General features: G+C 29.1%; 2 protein-coding genes across 2 annotated transcripts; one reads left to right on the top strand and one right to left on the bottom strand.

Annotated features, from left to right (window-relative positions):
- Positions 1-1,010: 1,010 nt before the first annotated feature.
- LOC103854855 (putative F-box protein At1g70960) lies at positions 1,011-18,713 on the bottom strand. Its single transcript, XM_009131812.3, has 3 exons — positions 12,086-18,713; positions 10,261-10,575; positions 1,011-10,066 (listed from the first exon to the last, which is right to left on the bottom strand). Exons 1-3 carry the CDS (start codon positions 12,335-12,337, stop codon positions 8,960-8,962), a joined length of 1,674 nt encoding a protein of 557 aa, XP_009130060.2. The 5' UTR covers positions 12,338-18,713; the 3' UTR covers positions 1,011-8,959.
- Positions 4,450-4,812, top strand: LOC103855074 (protein TRANSPARENT TESTA GLABRA 1-like). The gene has a single exon (XM_033285327.1). It carries the CDS (start codon positions 4,450-4,452, stop codon positions 4,810-4,812), a length of 363 nt encoding a protein of 120 aa, XP_033141218.1.
- Positions 18,714-18,740: the final 27 nt, after the last annotated feature.

Here is an 18,740-nt window from a genome sequence, read left to right as displayed (position 1 = left end):
AACCATTTGTTTTCAAAAAGAGAACTTCAAATTTAGGCTCTAAATGGTAACCAAGAAAACTAGTGGGAATAGTGAATTTCTTATCATTCCTTACAATTTACACTATTTAGAAGAAATATTTGTTCTTATGATTCCATTACATTCCTTAACAATTATTCCTTAATAATTAGGAGATGAATAGTTTTTCCTCTTATTTTATTCATTTCATTCATTTCCTTCTTATTCCCCATATTCCTTTAATAGTTACTAGTTAGAGCCTTAGAGTTCTGAGTAGTGAAACTTCAAATGTGAAGTTAGTTTCACTACTCAAAACTCTAAATTTGAAGTTTCATTTTTTTATTTGCATCTTGGTCTTTATAATTAATTATACATCACATTTATGATTCTTAAGTATTTTCTCATTCATAGTTTTAATCTTTAAAATTTTTGTATATTTTAAATATTTCAAATTTATTTTAATAAATTTAAATTTTACACATAATTTTTTATAAAAAAAATTAAAATAATATTATAATATTTTAAAAGTAGAATTGGACAACAAGAATTCATGATTTTGGTTCTTTATAGTAGTTCGACTTTTAGCTAATTTTCCCTTTTAAATTAGTCTGTTTTTTTTCTGATATTTAAATTCATGATTTTGGTTCTTTATAGTAGTTCGACTTCCAATGCCATATCAAATAACGTATCAGGTTAATGTTAATGAGTTCATTAATATGTTAATTTCAAATTATGCTAAACTGTGAACTATTTTGACTATTATCCTAAGATCAAGGTACTCGATATCTGAAATTGGAGTAAACGTGGGATTCGGGATGAAGAAAATAGAGGTATGTCAATGTCAATCGACTTACCGACTTGTCCCTACTCTCTAAATTTGGACCCATCATTGTTTCTTGTCGCTTTTCTTTTTTGTTGTCTTTTCTTTTCAACAAATAAAAGTAACATCTTTTGGACCATAAATAAAATTAACTAGAACTATTTCTTTTCACACATAATTACATTCTTTTTTGGTTTAAGACACATATTATCGATGTTTCCTAGGATTTGTTAGGGATTATTGACAGCAAGAAACAAAAACATCTTCAAAATTGTTTTTATGTTTAACACTTTTTTGGTATCATTTATTCATAATTCATGTTTACCACTATTAAATAGATATTTTCAAAAACACATTTTTTAGTAAGTGACAAAAGATTTTTATATCCCTATTCTATATATATATATATATAAAATAAATAATTATTAAAAAAAGAATTATTTTTATGTTTTTGAATTATACTTTTTCAAATTCGATTTTTTTATAGAAAAAATTTGAATTTGTTTTTCAAACTTTTTTTCTTTTCAAAATTTCATTTTGAAAATCCAAATTTATTTTTGAAACTATTTTTAAAAAAAATTACATTGTTTCAAAATTATATTTTATTTATTTATATATTTATTAGAACTTAAATTTTAAATTTCAAAAACTCGATTACATCCCTCAACTTTAAACTCTAAGTCTAGATTAGTTAACCGTAGAATTATAGATGTCTTTTATCTTTCACTAAAAGTGAAGGTAAAAGTGAATTGTGTAAACATAAAAATGGTATTATAAATATATTTTTGACAATTTTCCAACATCTTCGAAGGCAAGGCATCTTTCCCAGTAGAAATCATAGACAAGGCCATCTGGTTTGCTCGGGAGTGGTTACAAACACAAGCTCCTCAAAAGCTGACTCACCTACGGGTTCGACAAAACGCGGAAGAGACACAATCACTTACCACGATAACAACGATAATAGCTCTTACAGATGCTGTTTGAAACTCGACCAATCGGAACGCAAGCGGTGGATGGCTCTTCTTCAACCTAAGAGGGTACAAAAATCTTATATGGTTTAGCTATACGAGCGGCTCTCACACATGGTCGAGAAATTGGTATCTAAGAAATCTCTATCAAATCAGATTGTCATGCGCTTATTGCGTCAAACTCCTCGCAATTTTATCCAACAGATTTCTACGAAACCACTAGGGACATCCAGATTTTATCTTCCTTTTTCGCTGCATCTTTCTTTGTTTTCATTTCGCATACTCTGAACTTTATAGTTGATTCTTTGGCGAAAACAGCTTTGTATCCGAACGACTCTACCCATCCAACTAGTTTCGGCTATGGGCTTGTTTTTATAATACTGTATGTGGTGTTAAAAAATCACACATATTATCGCTCTCAAAATGTCATGCAACTGACATAAAAATAAATAAATGTTTTTGAACTAAATAAATAAATAAATAATGTTATACGATCTCTTATCATATTTGTTGAAAAATGACACAAATACTATACAATATTCACCCCAACTTCACATATATCATATTAATCTATTTATACGTCTATAAGTCTATTATATTTATTATAAATATAGTGCTCGTGGACATGCAAAGTCGATACTAATAATCTAAAATGTTTTAACATAAAACTTATAAAATCCCACTCACAGGATTTGAAACTTACAGTTTGATAGGCATTCATAACCAATAAGTTGATTTCTCAGAAAACTTTCAATGGTAGTCAGTTAATCACTATAAGAGCATCTATTTAATAAAATAATTAAAAATAAAAAATAAGAAAAGTGTAAAATTTGGTAAAGAGAATACCTTTCTATTATTTTCTATATATATCATTTTAACTAACCTTTCTATTATTTCTACATATCTTCAAATTAGCTTTTATTAAATATATATTTTTTCTCAACACATTATTTAGTCAATTAATTTAAATCATATAAATAAATATCATAGGCAAATTCAATAGATAATATCATTGAAATTCGTACTCAAAAGTAGACCAAAATATATGATACTTTTATATTAGAGTTCATTGTACCCTATAGTTTTAACCTAACATTATGTGAATCATAAAACATATTATATAAGATGATGTTCTATTCTTTCCTCTTCGTTAAAAAGGTACCAATTTTTTTTGGTAAAACAAGGTACCAACTTTCACTTCTTTTTTTGTTCAATTTTCTAATGAAAACTAAAGCTTGGTTTCTTTTTATTCTATTCTTTAATTACAAGAATCTAAAGCTTGATTTATAGCATTAATTTTCAAACGCATATATTTACCAACACATGAAATGTTATGCCTTTCATATATTATGTTATATCTTACTTATAATTTCATAATATATTTTTCTATATCGACTCATATATAATAACCAAAATCAAATTTATATAATACTCAAATATAAAAAAAAAATCTATATTCATGAAATCTATATTTGTTTGAGATCTGACAATGTTTAAAATATACCTCACTATTGTTATTATTTATTTACTATATATCTAAAAATGGGACAATAGAATCTAAAATATTTTGAAAAACAAACAGATTTCAGAATATGAAAATAGATTACAATTATTACGGTTAATACATTCAAATAAATAGAGATGGTAAATAAACATCTTAACTCATTCATATTCATATTAAAACAACCATTGATCTATACAAGACAAGTTAAAATGAATGATCTCATTTGAGTTATAAATTATTAGAAATAAGACTATAAACAATTAAAAACAAGTTTAATAAAAAAAATTAAAAATTAAAAATAATCAGGCTTTTTGAAAGTGTAGATCAAAATTTAATACTCATTATAATGGAATATGAATAATGAACCTAATCACACAAGATCTTATTAATATTTTAATAAAATAGCATGAATTGTATTTTAAAAAAAACGTCTCCAAAATTGTCTACTATTAATATATTACTAAATATCAAATAAAATCAGTTACTAATTAATTATTTTTAAAAATCCTAAATAATTATTTATATTCAAAAATTTCGTAAATATAAATAAAATACTAAATAATTGAATATTTATTTCATATTTCAATTAAAATATAAAATATACATATGCAAATATATAATGAAAATAATATATAATTTAAATACAAAATAATCTTCAGATATGTTCTGTCATTCATATATCAATTCGTCTAATAATCAAATGCAAATCTAATAAAATAAAAATTAAAAATAAATGTAACAGTTTGAAACAATTAAATAAATAACATATAAAATATAAAATTGTTATGTTTGAAAGGGTCATATAAAATTTTAAATATACAATTAATGTTAAAAATATATACTGCTAATGATATATGTATATATTAAAATAAATATTCGTGCAGTTGCACAGATCAAAATCTAGTTACTGATTAAGACAGAGGGTTTAGCCCGGATACGCACCCCGTCACCCTTGGTCGTACTGACACTAACCATTTAACTTTCCGTCCGAAGAACGAGAGATGTGGTTGTGTACACCGAATCAAATCCTGTATAACTCAGTTCCGGCTCCTTACCCACTCTACGCCATTGCCTTCACTTCACTCCACTCCGGAGCCCCCTCAAACCACCGCATCGCCATCGGAAGCGTCCTCGAAAACTAGCGCACGATAATAAGGTTCATGACAGCGCGTGGGGAGAAGCTAGAGTCTTTGCGTCTGCCTCCGCCGATGGGTCCGTCAGGATCTTTTGACTTGCACGACAAGGAACACTACACTATTATCTACGAGAGCCCACAGGCAGATACGCCTCTGTTAAGAATCGCGTGGAACAAGCAAGACTTGAGGTACATGGCGACGAATCTGATGGATTCGAATAAGGTTGTGATTCTTGATATTCGGTCGCCGAAGATGCCTGTTGCGGAGCTGGAACGGCACCAGGGTAGTGTTAATGGTCTAGCTTGGGCTCTACAGAGTTGTAAGCATATTTACTCGGATGGGATTGATCCTATGTCGGTTTACTCTGCTGGCTCGGAAATAAACTAGTTGTACTGGTCTTGTTCATTGCCTGATTGGATTGGCATTGCTTTCTCTAAAAAAATGCAGCTTCTTAAAGTTTGAGGTTATAGTTTATTGCTTGCTTTTATGAAAACTAAAGTTAAAAAATCATTAGGTGGTAATTAGGCCATTTATAAAGGACTAGGTTTGTGTCCGCGCTACACGCGGATTATATGGTTTTATAATTTTCTTTTAAAATTTAACATAAACATATGAAATGATTGATAATGGTTGTGTAGGAAGGGAACTAACCATAAGTTTGGCAAAAGAACTGATATAATCTTCAGTTGTAGTTTATACTTGCAGTCAGGCCCGGCCCTGATAAGAAGCTGCAGAAGCATGGGCTTCCGGCCCTCAAATATATATAAAAATTTTGGCCAATTTTTCATAAATACTTCATTAGCCCAGTGGCGTTATTAGTGAAGTAGGAATCCATGCACCCTGAGTTCGAACCATGGATATGTCCTAAACGGCCTTTTTTTTAAAAAAAGCTTCTGGTCTTTAGAAATTCAGGACCGCTACTGCTTGCAGTAAAAGAAAATTTACAAAACATAAGTGAGTGTGTACGAACTTCAGCATAATTCTCTAATTACTGTGTTTTATTCTTAGTCTCAAGTGAATGTTGTACACTAATAAGAAGATATAGCCGAACATGTGGAGAGTCATACAAACTGGTGGTTTCTTATGTTTATGATTGGACATCTTTTGTATCAAAAAATAAAAAAAATGATTGGATATTTTCTTGAGCAAATGGAAAAATGGAAGTCTGTCTATCGGCATGAGCGTTATAGCCTAGCTGAATATTTCCATTATTTAACTACATTTCTTTGAAATCAACTTTTTTTGTTTGCTGAATACATGGTTGGTGAAGCTGAAGCTTCTATGTCGGATACTTATACCAAACTAACTTGAGAAGAAATATTTGAAATTTTGGTATATAAACGAAAAATTGTTTGTTAGAAAGGGTCCGAACAAAAACTGCATAATAGGTGTATTAGTTGTTATTTAGAAGAAAAAGCTTTGATATATGTACTATGACCGATTGGTCTAAATAATAACCTTTGACTACATCCCCAAAACTGTAAGACTGCTAATTAGTTGTTAACTAAGTGGAATCCATAACTCCATAGGCTCTCTTAACTTAACTGAGATTCAAGAGAGAGACGCTCCAAATATCTTTATTTTGTTTACTAAAAGAAACAAACAAATATTATAAATAGGTATGTAAAGTTAGTTCAATTATTCATGATGACTGAAACAAATGCTTCTGATATATATATATATTCATCTTAAAAGATACCAATTGACCATTTGAATCTTATGTAAAGTACATACGCAGTAAACATCAACTATTATGTAAAAAGCTGAGATGGATTGTATTGGCAAAGGCAAATGTTGTTGAACTTACACTGAGCCTCCGACAAAGGATAGGGAGGGGAAAATGAAAACTAATAGAAATACAAAGACAACCGCGTTGAGAATAGAAAGACAACCCCGTGTACTAATTAGAGGAATCGGTTGGTGAATTGAATATACTTGCCAGTTTATTAACTTTTTACAATATTGTCTGAAATTTTCAGCACCATCGACACAATACCACTACGAAACAAACAAACATGGAAATAATGTTTTAATGTGATATATATATATATATATATATATATATATATATATATATATATATACCAAAACTGAGATAAAGAGTTAAGAGAAGGATATGGCTTAGCTGAGAGCATGATCAAGATTCATGATTATTGTGATGAATGAGTACCATGGAAGGATCCCCTGAAAATGAAAAATCGAGAACTTTAATACCAGAGTTGATGAGACATCACGTCATCGATGTTAATGAGCTTATGACAATGAGCTTTTTGATACCACCACTATTAATAAGTGGTATTTTCTTACATCGTACATGAGGAGTGAGGGAAATGGTTACTGAATATGGACACAAATAAAAGATGAGTTTTAGATTTACTTACTTGCCACGGCATCAAAATCTTGGATCACTATAGCAACAACATTGAAAGCCATTCCAGAGACGTACAACCAGGAGTTTTGTGCATTTATATTCCTACACAGCTTCTTTTCATAATAGCCTGCCAAAATGGAAAGCAATCCCCTTAATATAAAGGAATTCAAGTCATTTAACAGACTGATCATATTCTACTGTTTTAAAAAACAAATTAAATCAGTGCTTAACAAAAAGGAAGAAAATCAAGGCTGGATTTGAGTGTTTAGAGTGAAAGTTCCTAATAATCTAACCTTTGTGTATAGTCCGGCGAAACCACTTAAAAGAACCATAACCTACAAACAGCACCAAAACAATCACATAAACTGATGTGTATGTATGTGGATGATCCCTGCCCACTGAATATCGATCAACCTGTTCGAGAAGAAAGTAAGCGAACTGGATAAACAGTCTCTTCACACATATCGAGAAGTTTTGTGTATATAACAGAAAAATTATGGTTTTTCAGAACAACTATTCAGTGGAAGCTGCTACCTTTAAGAGTAGTCTTCTTCTTCGGAAGTGTTTCAAGAGACTTGTTCATGTCTTAAGTTTGACTGATAAGACGGTGAATCATCATTACTGGAGAGACTTGTTCATTATCTTAAACATATTTCTTTTCTGTAGTATAAATAAATTTAAAAATGTATAATATGAAAAATATATAAATTAAAGAAAAACATAAGACTGATAGGTCTTGCCTGTTTTTTTTCTCTCTTCTTCTTCTTACCATACAGTAAGAACCCCTCTCCTCATGGAGGTTTAAGCGTTTGCTTCGTGTTCTATATACTTCACACACCACACGGGCTTGAGAAAGATCCTGAGCATAAGACTGGAAGTTTTCTCTAAACGCTTACACCTTCATTTCTTGCGTCTGTGTGTACGTACGTGTACAAGCCTTGGCTAATTGTTTCTATACCATGTATTTATATTATCTCACTATGTACTTCTTTCTCTTCTCAATCGATTTCACCTTCTTCCACGTCAGCAGCTAGCCTTGGAACATTAGGAGGAGCCTCGGGTTCTTCTTCATCCTCATCTTGTTTCATGTACAAACCGAGCTGCTCAAGAGGGTTGATTCCTCTGAAGTTGAAACTTCCAAGGGGGTCCAAACCTCTCTCGGGGCTGGTTTCATCAACTGAGCTAGTATTTGATTATAACAAAAAGTTTTTAAACAGATTTCGAAAATCATACCCACAAATGGCTGGCAAGTCCTATGGTCTAGGAGGATCTGGAGCCGTGAAACAACCTAGCGTATCTCTCGAAGTTGCTCATGTAAACCATCTTGCTACTGGTATCTCGAGAGTAGAAGCCTTTCCTCACTTCCGGGTCTTGCTCGTGAAACTCACGAACCCCTTCTCTCATCCTCTCCAACACATTGAGTGGAATACCGTGATTGATCACCTGAAAGAAGCCCTATCTCTCAGCCGCGTCTCCGATCTTCTCCACCAAGTTCTGCCGCGAGATTGAGTCTGTGCTGCCTCCTTGGAGATCGATTGTTGGGAGGGTGAACTGCTCGAAGAAGGTGGTTATGGGCTTGGTGGTGGGCCACTGCAAAACGAAACCTAAAACATTTTACAAAGGCTACGTCCGATTTATTTTACATGTCGTAAAAGAAAAGAAGAGTAACAGATATATGTGATGCTGAGCTGTCAATTTAATAGGTTAGAAATATTTTAACTGATGTGTCCTATCTCAGAGACCTCAAAAATAGTCCCTTTTATATAATAGTGATTAGTGCTTACGCTGGGAGTGTCCGCCTATACCATCTCTTAAAAATTGTTTAAAATTCATTTGTTGAACCAAATGCTTGCTCTCTGCTTGTATATTATAAACCCAACCAGAATAATATTACTGCGGTTTTTTGTATTTAGACTAGGAATTGGAGCTTAGTACAATGCACATCTGCTTTTATATGTTGTATGGTGTTTGAATTTTGATTATACGCTTCATATTTTCGATTATCATTAATATTTGTAATTTATAGTTGCAATTGGAGCTGAGAATAAACAAATAAAAATAAGCAATCAATTATTAAAAATAGTAAACTTATCAAGGCATCAAGACCAATCATATTAGTTGAGAGACTCTAACCAGCAGCTTCTGACCAACTCTATAGCTCCCTTATATAAGCAAAGGACTATCTACATGATCCAAGAAGGTTCGAACCTTATACATATAATCTGTACCCACTCCATCAATCGGAAAAACTCTGTACTTGTGTGTGACTGGATCGTAATACAAGACCGAGAAATGTCCATGAAACCAATGTATTGGTGCGAAAACAAGTTCTCCTGTTCCAATGGTACCTTTGAAAAAATACTTTGTACTTCCAACAGTTTCTTCCCAACAAGGAAGCTCAATGCCACATGTCTCCCATGTTCTTTCAAGTTCATTCATAATCCACATTTCAAGAACCCCAGTTCCATTCGGTTCAACCCGAGTTCCAGATAATTCATCCACTAGGGCCATTGTCCCATTGTAATTCACAAAGCTAAACGATTCATGAATCTCGGCTCCCTTAGGTAGTTCAGTGACGGTAAAAATTTCAGAGTTCACATTGAAGCTCATCACCCGAACTATTTGGCGACATTCGGAAAGAGCTACAAAGTACACAACCCCTCCTTTACATATTCCGTTTGTAACTAGAGAATGATGATGCTTACATTCGATTCCTCTCCAAGATTCTCCACCTGATCCAACAGTCAGAACTTGATATTCTCTAGCTTCTTCTCGTGTACTTAACACAGGCACTGGCACACACAATACCTTGTACACATCTGTATCCTCATCGTATCCTAGAAAGCATTTTGTTTCCCCTTGTTTACCAGCTTCGTTTTCCGGTAAACACACAATCTCTTTTGCACCCGGATTGGTAATCACAACCTTTGTTTCATATGAAAGACAGACTAAACCTCGGACCGGATGATCAATATGAAGCTGTGGTCCTGGGCTATGAGGAATCCGCACCTTTTCTTTACCGGACAACAATGGGTTCGCCTGTTGATACATAGAGTGAAACAGTACTTCAGGTTTCATTGTGGTTTCTACCAACAACAACCGAGGCTCTGTGGTCGACCGGCCAATGTACTCCTTGATAAATTCTTTGCTCTGGATCACATTCCTGCACCTCATTGAGACCCGACTGTACGTGCCCAGTTCCGTTGGGGGAAGGTTGAGAAGAATCCTCTCTTCGAGATCATTAGGAAGAGCTTCCATTGTTATACTTGCCTACATAAATCATAAAACATAAATTTGGTTATTACTTACTAAGCGCAAAAAGCAAACCAATAATGACAGTACTCTCAACATTCATAACAAAAAAAAAACTGCTAGTGCAAATTTTATTTTTGTTTACTCCGTTTGAATATAAGTAACCAAATACTAAAAATAAAGAAAATACATATTTTAAAAAAATAATATACCTTATCAAAACGTGTATAATATGAGTGTGTTTGCTGGATGAGCTGAGGTCGATATGTGGAAGATATATCGATGAATGGGTTTGAAGGCCACTTATGGACATACTTGTCGATAGGATAACAATTGAGTCTTCGATAGTCTCTCCAATTGTTAACCTCTTCTTCCTTCACGTTAAAGCTCGTCGATAATCTCGGTGTCTTCTTTGGATCGCCCGAATATAGCTTCCTTTTTTCGTTCATAGGCATGCCAAAGAATTCATGCGTAACAACACTCACCATCTCATCTATAGTTGCTTTGCTAAAACCATGATTTATAATCTAGATCCACAGAAACGGTTAGCCGAGAAAAAAACTACTCCTCTATGTTTCATAAATAATGTCATTATTATTTAAAATTTCAAAATAATTTATATTACTTTAAATTTAATATTAATTACAAAATGCATTGAACTTATAAATATTTTTATTTGTATTAAACACTATTGATTAACTAATTATAATTTTTAAAAACATAATATATTTCAATTATTTTATTAATTTGTGCCACAATGTCAAATTATCACTGTTTAAGAAACCAAAATGAATACTAATTGTAGAGTTCAAATACTTAGCTATATCTAGTTAATAGCTTTTCATGTTATACTTAGTTACATTAAATATTCAGTTCCAGGTAAGTGAATTATTCAAGTTCCAATTTAAATAAATCATAAAACATAAATTTGGTTTTTTTTTTCCCCGTAAATTTGGTTATTACGTACGAAGCGCACAAAGCAAACTCATAATGCTACTGCTTTTCACATTCATAACAAAAACAAATGTTAGTGACAATTTTTTTTTTTTTTTTGTTTACTCCTTTGGATATAAGTAACCAAATAATAAGAAAGAAAAATAGATTTTGATCGGGGATAACTTTCTAGTTGAAGATATTTAAAATAATGCAAACTATAAATTTATACATTATGTATTTTTTAAATTGTATATAATTTAGATTGAACTTGTACAAATAATATACTTTAATAGTTTTAGATAGACTAAAATTTTAAGATTTAAAAATAATTTTAAAATTTAAAATATTTAAATATTTAAAATTTAGATGATAAAGAATTTATTAAAATTTTATTTTCAGTTCTATTTCAGCTATAAATGTTGAAAATTTCAATACTAAAATTGTGAATAGAATTAGTCTTATTTGAAGTGTTAGACGTATTCATTGTTTGAGATTATGATAAATAATTTGAAGACAAATATAAAATATATTCATTAATATGTCATTGTTTTTGACCTGTATCAAAATGTTATATATCATCATTAAAATTTAAATATGTTTAATTTTTCCAAATATTTTACACTTTACATAATAACATATTCATATAAATATAGCTAAGTTAAAAAATATATGATAATCTAATCATTACGGGCAGAATGTTTTTTATTAGTATGATTATAATAATATTTTAATAATAATTAACAAATTAGTGAAGTATTCAAAAGTTTATAATTTTTGTATGAAAGATATTGAATTGAAATCTTCAAAAAAAAATACGATAGTATTTTAATTATATATTTTTAAAACATTTTAATATTTTTATATTTTTTGCTCGTATTATATTAACTGAATATTTTCAATATATTGATATCATTCATATATATAAATCAAATTAAAATTTTGGTCCTTGTTTGTAAAAAGAAAAAAACAGTAAAATATAATAGCTGTATTATTAAATATTTGATAGGTAAATTATAAAACCAAAGATATATCATATGATACATATTTTTTTAAAAATAGTATTTAATTCTTTAATTAGTTCAAAAGTTCATATATAGGTACCTGAACGAAACCGAAACGGGCGCAAGCTTGGTGGATTTGTCGGACGAGCGTAGATCGATCTGTGGAAGATATATCGATGACAGGGATATCTTCAAGCTGAGAAATTTGGGAGAGTGGCCGTGTATTAGTTTCCAGCAAAGTAAGACGACGGAAACCGGCGGATATTAGTTTTCTTGCCATGTATTTCGGATATGAAAGAAGTGGTAAAGGGAAAGAGGAGATAAAGGAAGGCTTGACTTTGAGTATGTGCATCGTGTATGTGTATAAATAAACTCATGATTGGGGAATTAACTATTTATTGACAAGGCGTTATTCCAGCGTCATAGCAGTGACGTCATGAATGATTTATTGCTCGAGGGGTGGATACTAGTACTAGTTACTCACTTTGAATTCTGAAAGAGATTTAAAAAAAAAAAAAAAAAGATAATCTGCCCTTGTAAGAGAAAATAGTTATTTTCACAACTTTTCACCTTTTATTTACCTCTTCAAATTATTTTGCAAATAGCTAGTTCTGTGGTAAGTAAAGAACTAATAAACTCCATCATTGGATACTAACAAAATGTGTGAAAGTCTAATAATAGTATAAGAGAATTGGTCTTTTGTGCTTTGATTCAAACTCTTTTTGATACAGGATATTATTTTAAATTATAATTTTCAAAATTCAAAAATCGAATTTATTAGAGAGTGTTATATGTTGAATGTCAGAAATTTCCACATTCTTTAAATATCATCAGCATTCTATTTAAGAAAGATAATACGTACAAAATAACTATCGGAGATCGTTTTTCAAACTAAAAATAACAACAAAATATTTAAAGGGAATATGGATAAAACAATAAACAAGGGTAACCAAATTATATTCTACGGAGTAGCTTAGCTTATGTATTTGCATTTCTGTCACCTTATTCGATAGTATCATATTAGAAACTGTTTATAAGTATAACTGTATCGCTAATAATTTATTTCGACCAATAAGACGCCGAGTATGTTATTAAACAAATAAGGACAAAATAGCCAAACTCTTAGACCAGAGAAAAAAAAACAAAAAAAAAAACACGTGTGTAACTGTTACATTAATTTGCACAACCATATCTTCCTGTCCTGTGGTCTTTTTCGTAGTCTTCACCATCTAGTAATTCTTTGGTCAGTGTCTGGTGTCGACAAGTGCCGTCTCATAATTTTAGTGACACAAAGAAAAAGGGATTTATATACTTGGACTACATTAATCGAAGATGTCTGGTTCTTTAAAATTAAATTAAATTTGTGGCATAAACCATATGCTTCACATGCCTTCAAGAAAGGGTGACACCTCCGTGTCGATAATGGGTTCTTATAGTATCATTAAAAAAACTCTCCATTATAGAGTTTCGCAAACTCTATATTTGAAGTTTCAATGTGTTTTTCTCCAAAATTAAAATTTTAAATTTAACTTCAAAAATATTTGTAATTTACACTATGCTCCTTATATTTGTCATTATTAATATAAATCTATAAAACTTTTATAGATAACTAGCACATATATAAAAATATTATAGTAATATTAATTAACAAAATCTTACACTAAAATATAAAATTAAAACTAAAAATATATAATTAAATATTAAACTACAAGCAAAATACCATATTATTTTCTTAATGCTCCATTTTCGGTTATACAAAATTAGTGTTGCTGTAATATTTAAATTTGCGTAATAATTATGTCTTCATGTATCTTCCTAATAAAATTTATTAAGTTTCTTTTGTAATATTCTTGTTGTCCAATTCTACTTTTAAAATATTATAAATATTATTTTAATTTTTTTATAAAAATTATGTGTAAAATTTAAATTTATTAAAATAAATTTGAAATATTTAAAATATACAAAAATTTTAAAGATTAAAACTATGAATGAGAAAATACTTAAGAATTATAAATGTGATGTATAATTAATTATAAGGACCAAAATCCTTTATATACTAAATCACAAGTCACTCAACCAATTAAATTTTGCCACATAATCAAAGAAATATAAAACTAAAATAATAAAACAAAAAAATTAAAAAATGCAAAAGGACAAACGTTGGACATTACTTGTGTCAATTCCAGGACCAAAAAATATCCCTCCATGTCGGCCACGATCTCCTTTCTACAGCTTCACGATCCAACAGTTACCTTTATTCTATCATATATATTCTCATCTGATTAATTATCACACATGCAACGCTTCTTCTCCAAGATAAATTACGGATTCATATTTTTTTTCTCTCTTAATCTCTTTGAATCTCACTCTTTTCTCTACTTCACTATGGCTTTATCTATCAGACCTCATTCAAATGCAAGATTTTCTCAGAAAACTCATAATTATTTTTCCTTTCTAAACCCATAATTAAATCGAAGTTTGAGGGATAAGAGATATACTGAAGCTTTCTGCGTATCTAGGTTGGTCTTCAAAAACTCTATTTATGTCTAGCATTTGCATACTTAAAAAATTTGTATTCCATGGCTAACAAATAATGATCGACTAATGCTAATAGAATTACAGGTATACAAGTAGTGTAATTTTACTAACATCTATCATTAAAATATCTTATTTTGCATGGTTACCTCCAGATTGATATTTGTTTGTTTCTTCTGTCAAACATAAAATAAGTTATGATGATAACACCTATAGTATCATCATTCTTTTGTGATTTCTGTTAAAAGGCTACTTGAATAGCAAGTAGATATATCTTTCTTGGTTTATTTACCAAATGGTCAAAATGAACATATTTAAAATTGATGAAAAAGTAAAAAAACTATCCATATACATTTTCGTATAAGAAATATAATATTTTCAAAAAGAAATCTATAGCTCATATTTTACACCCAGTCTTCTCTAATAAAATTGTAATTTGGGGAAATATTTGCAGTCCCGAAATAGTTTCAAATTCCTTATTTAATCATGCTTTGGTACAAACCATACTATTTTAACAGAAGAAATTAATCATTTTCTTTTCCTGTACGCAGTACAGGTAGAATACTAGTACAAATAAAAAGATGAAACTTCAAATTTAGAGTTTTGAGTAGTGAAACTAACTTCAAATTTGAAGTTTCATTACTCAAAAATGTAAGGCTCTAACTAGTAACTATTAAAGGAATATGGGGAATAAGAAGGAAATGAATGAAATAAATAAAATAAGAGAAAAAACTATTCCTCTCCTAATTTGATAAGGAATAATTGTTAAGGAATGTAAAGGAATCATAAAAACAAATATTCCTTCTAAACAGTGTAAATTGTAAGGAATGATAAGGAATTCACTATTTCCACTAATTTTCTTGGTCACCATTTAGAGCTTAAATTTGAAGTTCTCTTTTTGAAAACAAAAGGTTATATATTTGAAGCTATAGAGTTTCTTTTGGAGATGTTCTTAGAGCATCTCTTACTCCACTCTATTTTTTATTCTAAAATATAGTGAAATGAAGTAATTTGTTTTTTGTTTGTTCATTACTCTATTATGGAGTGAAATATGGAGTTGGATTGGAGCAATATTATTCCATTTTATCTTTTATTTTATTTTGAAAGAAATGATAAAATTTTACATTGGAGATGCTCTTATACAATCCGGGATGACTTTTTTTTTTTTTTTTGGGTTTAAGGACGGTGATTGATATTTAGTGGGGAGACCAAGTAAGCTAAATTGCTTTTGTTCTACCCTTGATTTTTTTAATTGCAGGATCTAATTTTTTCTTTTTACTTTTGATATTCTTTAAATGATTTTATATTTTGTTACCATGCTTCCATTTTAAAATTTTGATTCATGTATATGTTTTTGTTTAAAAAACAATTAGTTAGGATTATATATATAACGGTTTGACCATTCCTACTACTAGCAGGTCTCCTCTATACCTTTTTCCTCGGTCCATGAGTTATACCACCCAACCAATGTTTTATTCGTAGAGTTTCAAAATATTTGTTTACTTATCTTATAATTATCACATGATATTTTTATATATTTTGATCTCACTTTTACGATATTGGAAATCATTTCACAATTGATAACCTATTCTTCGATTAATTGAAGCCAGGTATGTTATTTTAGAACTCTTTCTGAATATGTATCTTAATATAATTATTTTAAATTTTTAACAGACGATAGAATATACAGAAAAATTATTTTGTATGATAAAAACATTATTTTTCTTTCTTTTTTTGAGAAAAAAATATTTGCTTACTTATCTTATAATAAGTACATGATATTTCAACATATTTTAATCACACTTTTACGATATTAGAAATCATTTCACGATTAATCACCTATTCTTCGATTAATGTAGTCAAAGTATATAAATCCCTTTTTCTTTGTCACTAAAATTATCGAGATGGCACTTGTCACCACTAGACACGGACCAAAGAATTACTAGATGGTGAAGACTATGAAAAGGCCGACATGGTTGTGCAAATTAATATAAAAGTTACACACCTGTTTTTTTCGATCTGAATTACATGTATATTAATATACGAATTAATAAACCATACAAACTAGATTTCTATCCTATATTGTTTTATGGTTACAAACAACATTTGCCCTTTTCAAAATTCCCTTATTAAACTGTTAAACCACACTCCACAAAATTATATGTTAACATACTGAAATAAAAAATAGTCACCACTTTTATTAATTTACTGAGTAGGACCTAATATCATGAGTTTATTTATACCACTTTTATTAATTTACTGAGTAGTCAAGCCTTCCTTTATCTCCTCTTTCCCTTTACAACTTCTTTCATATCCGAAATACATGGCAAGAAAACTAATATCCGCCGGTTTCCGTCGTCTTACTTTGCTGGAAACTAATACACGGCCACTCCAGAGCCGTGCTTAGAGCCTTTTAAAAAAGGCATTCGCCTAAGGCCCCCAAATTTTGTAGAAATTTTAGGGCCCTAAATTATTAAAAAAATACTTTTACATGGTAGTTAACATATTCTATTAGTTAGATTTTTATTTTTATTTGAATTTAAATTGGACTTCTGTTTAAAATAACTAGGTTTATAATCATTTTTGCTATATTTTAAATAAAACTATAAAGATTCTACTTCTAAAAAACTGTAAATATTTGATCACATTGCTCTTTTTTTATATGCTATGAGTTAGATTTATTTTATATATTTATGAGAATTTGATAAAGAAAATATAATATTTTCAATATATAGTTTATTATAGTTAATTTAAATGCTAAGATTTATATTTTTGACAGCTACCAACATTTCAATCAAAAATTTATATCTTTGTATTTATATTACAAATTCATACTTTTTGTTCATGATTTAAAATTTTATTTTATAAAATTTTGGTAAAGAAAATTTAAAAAACGTTTATGTAATACTTCAAAACTTTTGAGTGTTATATATATATATATATATATATGTTATTAAAAATATATCATGTAAAATATATTTTTGAACTCGCCTCGGGCCTCCGAAAACCTTCGCACGGCACTGGGCCACTCTCCCAAGTTTCTCAGCTTGAAGATATCCCTGTCATCGATATATCTTCCACAGATCGATCTACGCTCGTCCGACAAATCCACCAAGCTTGCGCCCGTTTCGGTTTCGTTCAGGTACCTATATATGAACTTTTGAACTAATTAAAGAATTAAATACTATTTTAAAAAAAATATGTATCATATGATATATCTTTGGTTTTATAATTTACCTATCAAATATTTAATAATACAGCTATTATATTTTACTGTTTTTTTCTTTTTACAAACAAGGACCAAAATTTTAATTTGATTTATATATATGAATGATATCAATATATTGAAAATATTCAGTTAATATAATACGAGCAAAAAATATAAAAATATTAAAATGTTTTAAAAATATATAATTAAAATACTATCGTATTTTTTTTTTGAAGATTTCAATTCAATATCTTTCATACAAAAATTATAAACTTTTGAATACTTCACTAATTTGTTAATTATTATTAAAATATTATTATAATCATACTAATAAAAAACATTCTGCCCGTAATGATTTATTAATAGATTATCATATATTTTTTAACTTAGCTATATTTATATGAATATGTTATTATGTAAAGTGTAAAATATTTGGAAAAATTAAACATATTTAAATTTTAATGATGATATATAACATTTTAATACAGGTCAAAAACAATGACATATTAATGAATATATTTTATATTTGTCTTCAAATTATTTATCATAATCTCAAACAATGAATACGTCTAACACTTCAAATAAGACTAATTCTATTCACAATTTTAGTATTGAAATTTTCAACATTTATAGCTGAAATAGAACTGAAAATAAAATTTTAATAAATTCTTTATCATCTAACTTTTAAATATTTAAATATTTTAAATTTTAAAATTATTTTTAAATATTAAAATTTTAGTCTATCTAAAAATATTAAAGTATATTATTTGTACAAGTTCAATCTAAATTATATACAATTTAAAAAATACATAATGTATAAATTTATAGTTTGCATTATTTTAAATATCTTCAACTAGAAAATTATCCCCGATCAAAATCTATTTTTCTTTCTTATTATTTGGTTACTTATATCCAAAGGAGTAAACAAAAAAAAAAATTTTGTCACTAACATTTGTTTTTGTTATGAATGTGAAAAGCAGTAGCATTATGAGTTTGCTTTGTGCGCTTCGTA

This window comes from Brassica rapa, chromosome A02, assembly GCF_000309985.2.
Source record: "Brassica rapa cultivar Chiifu-401-42 chromosome A02, CAAS_Brap_v3.01, whole genome shotgun sequence".
In the NCBI taxonomy this organism is placed as follows: domain Eukaryota; kingdom Viridiplantae; phylum Streptophyta; class Magnoliopsida; order Brassicales; family Brassicaceae; genus Brassica; species Brassica rapa.
Note: the sequence above shows the minus strand (reverse complement) of the source record. Positions and strands in the feature narration are given on the sequence as shown.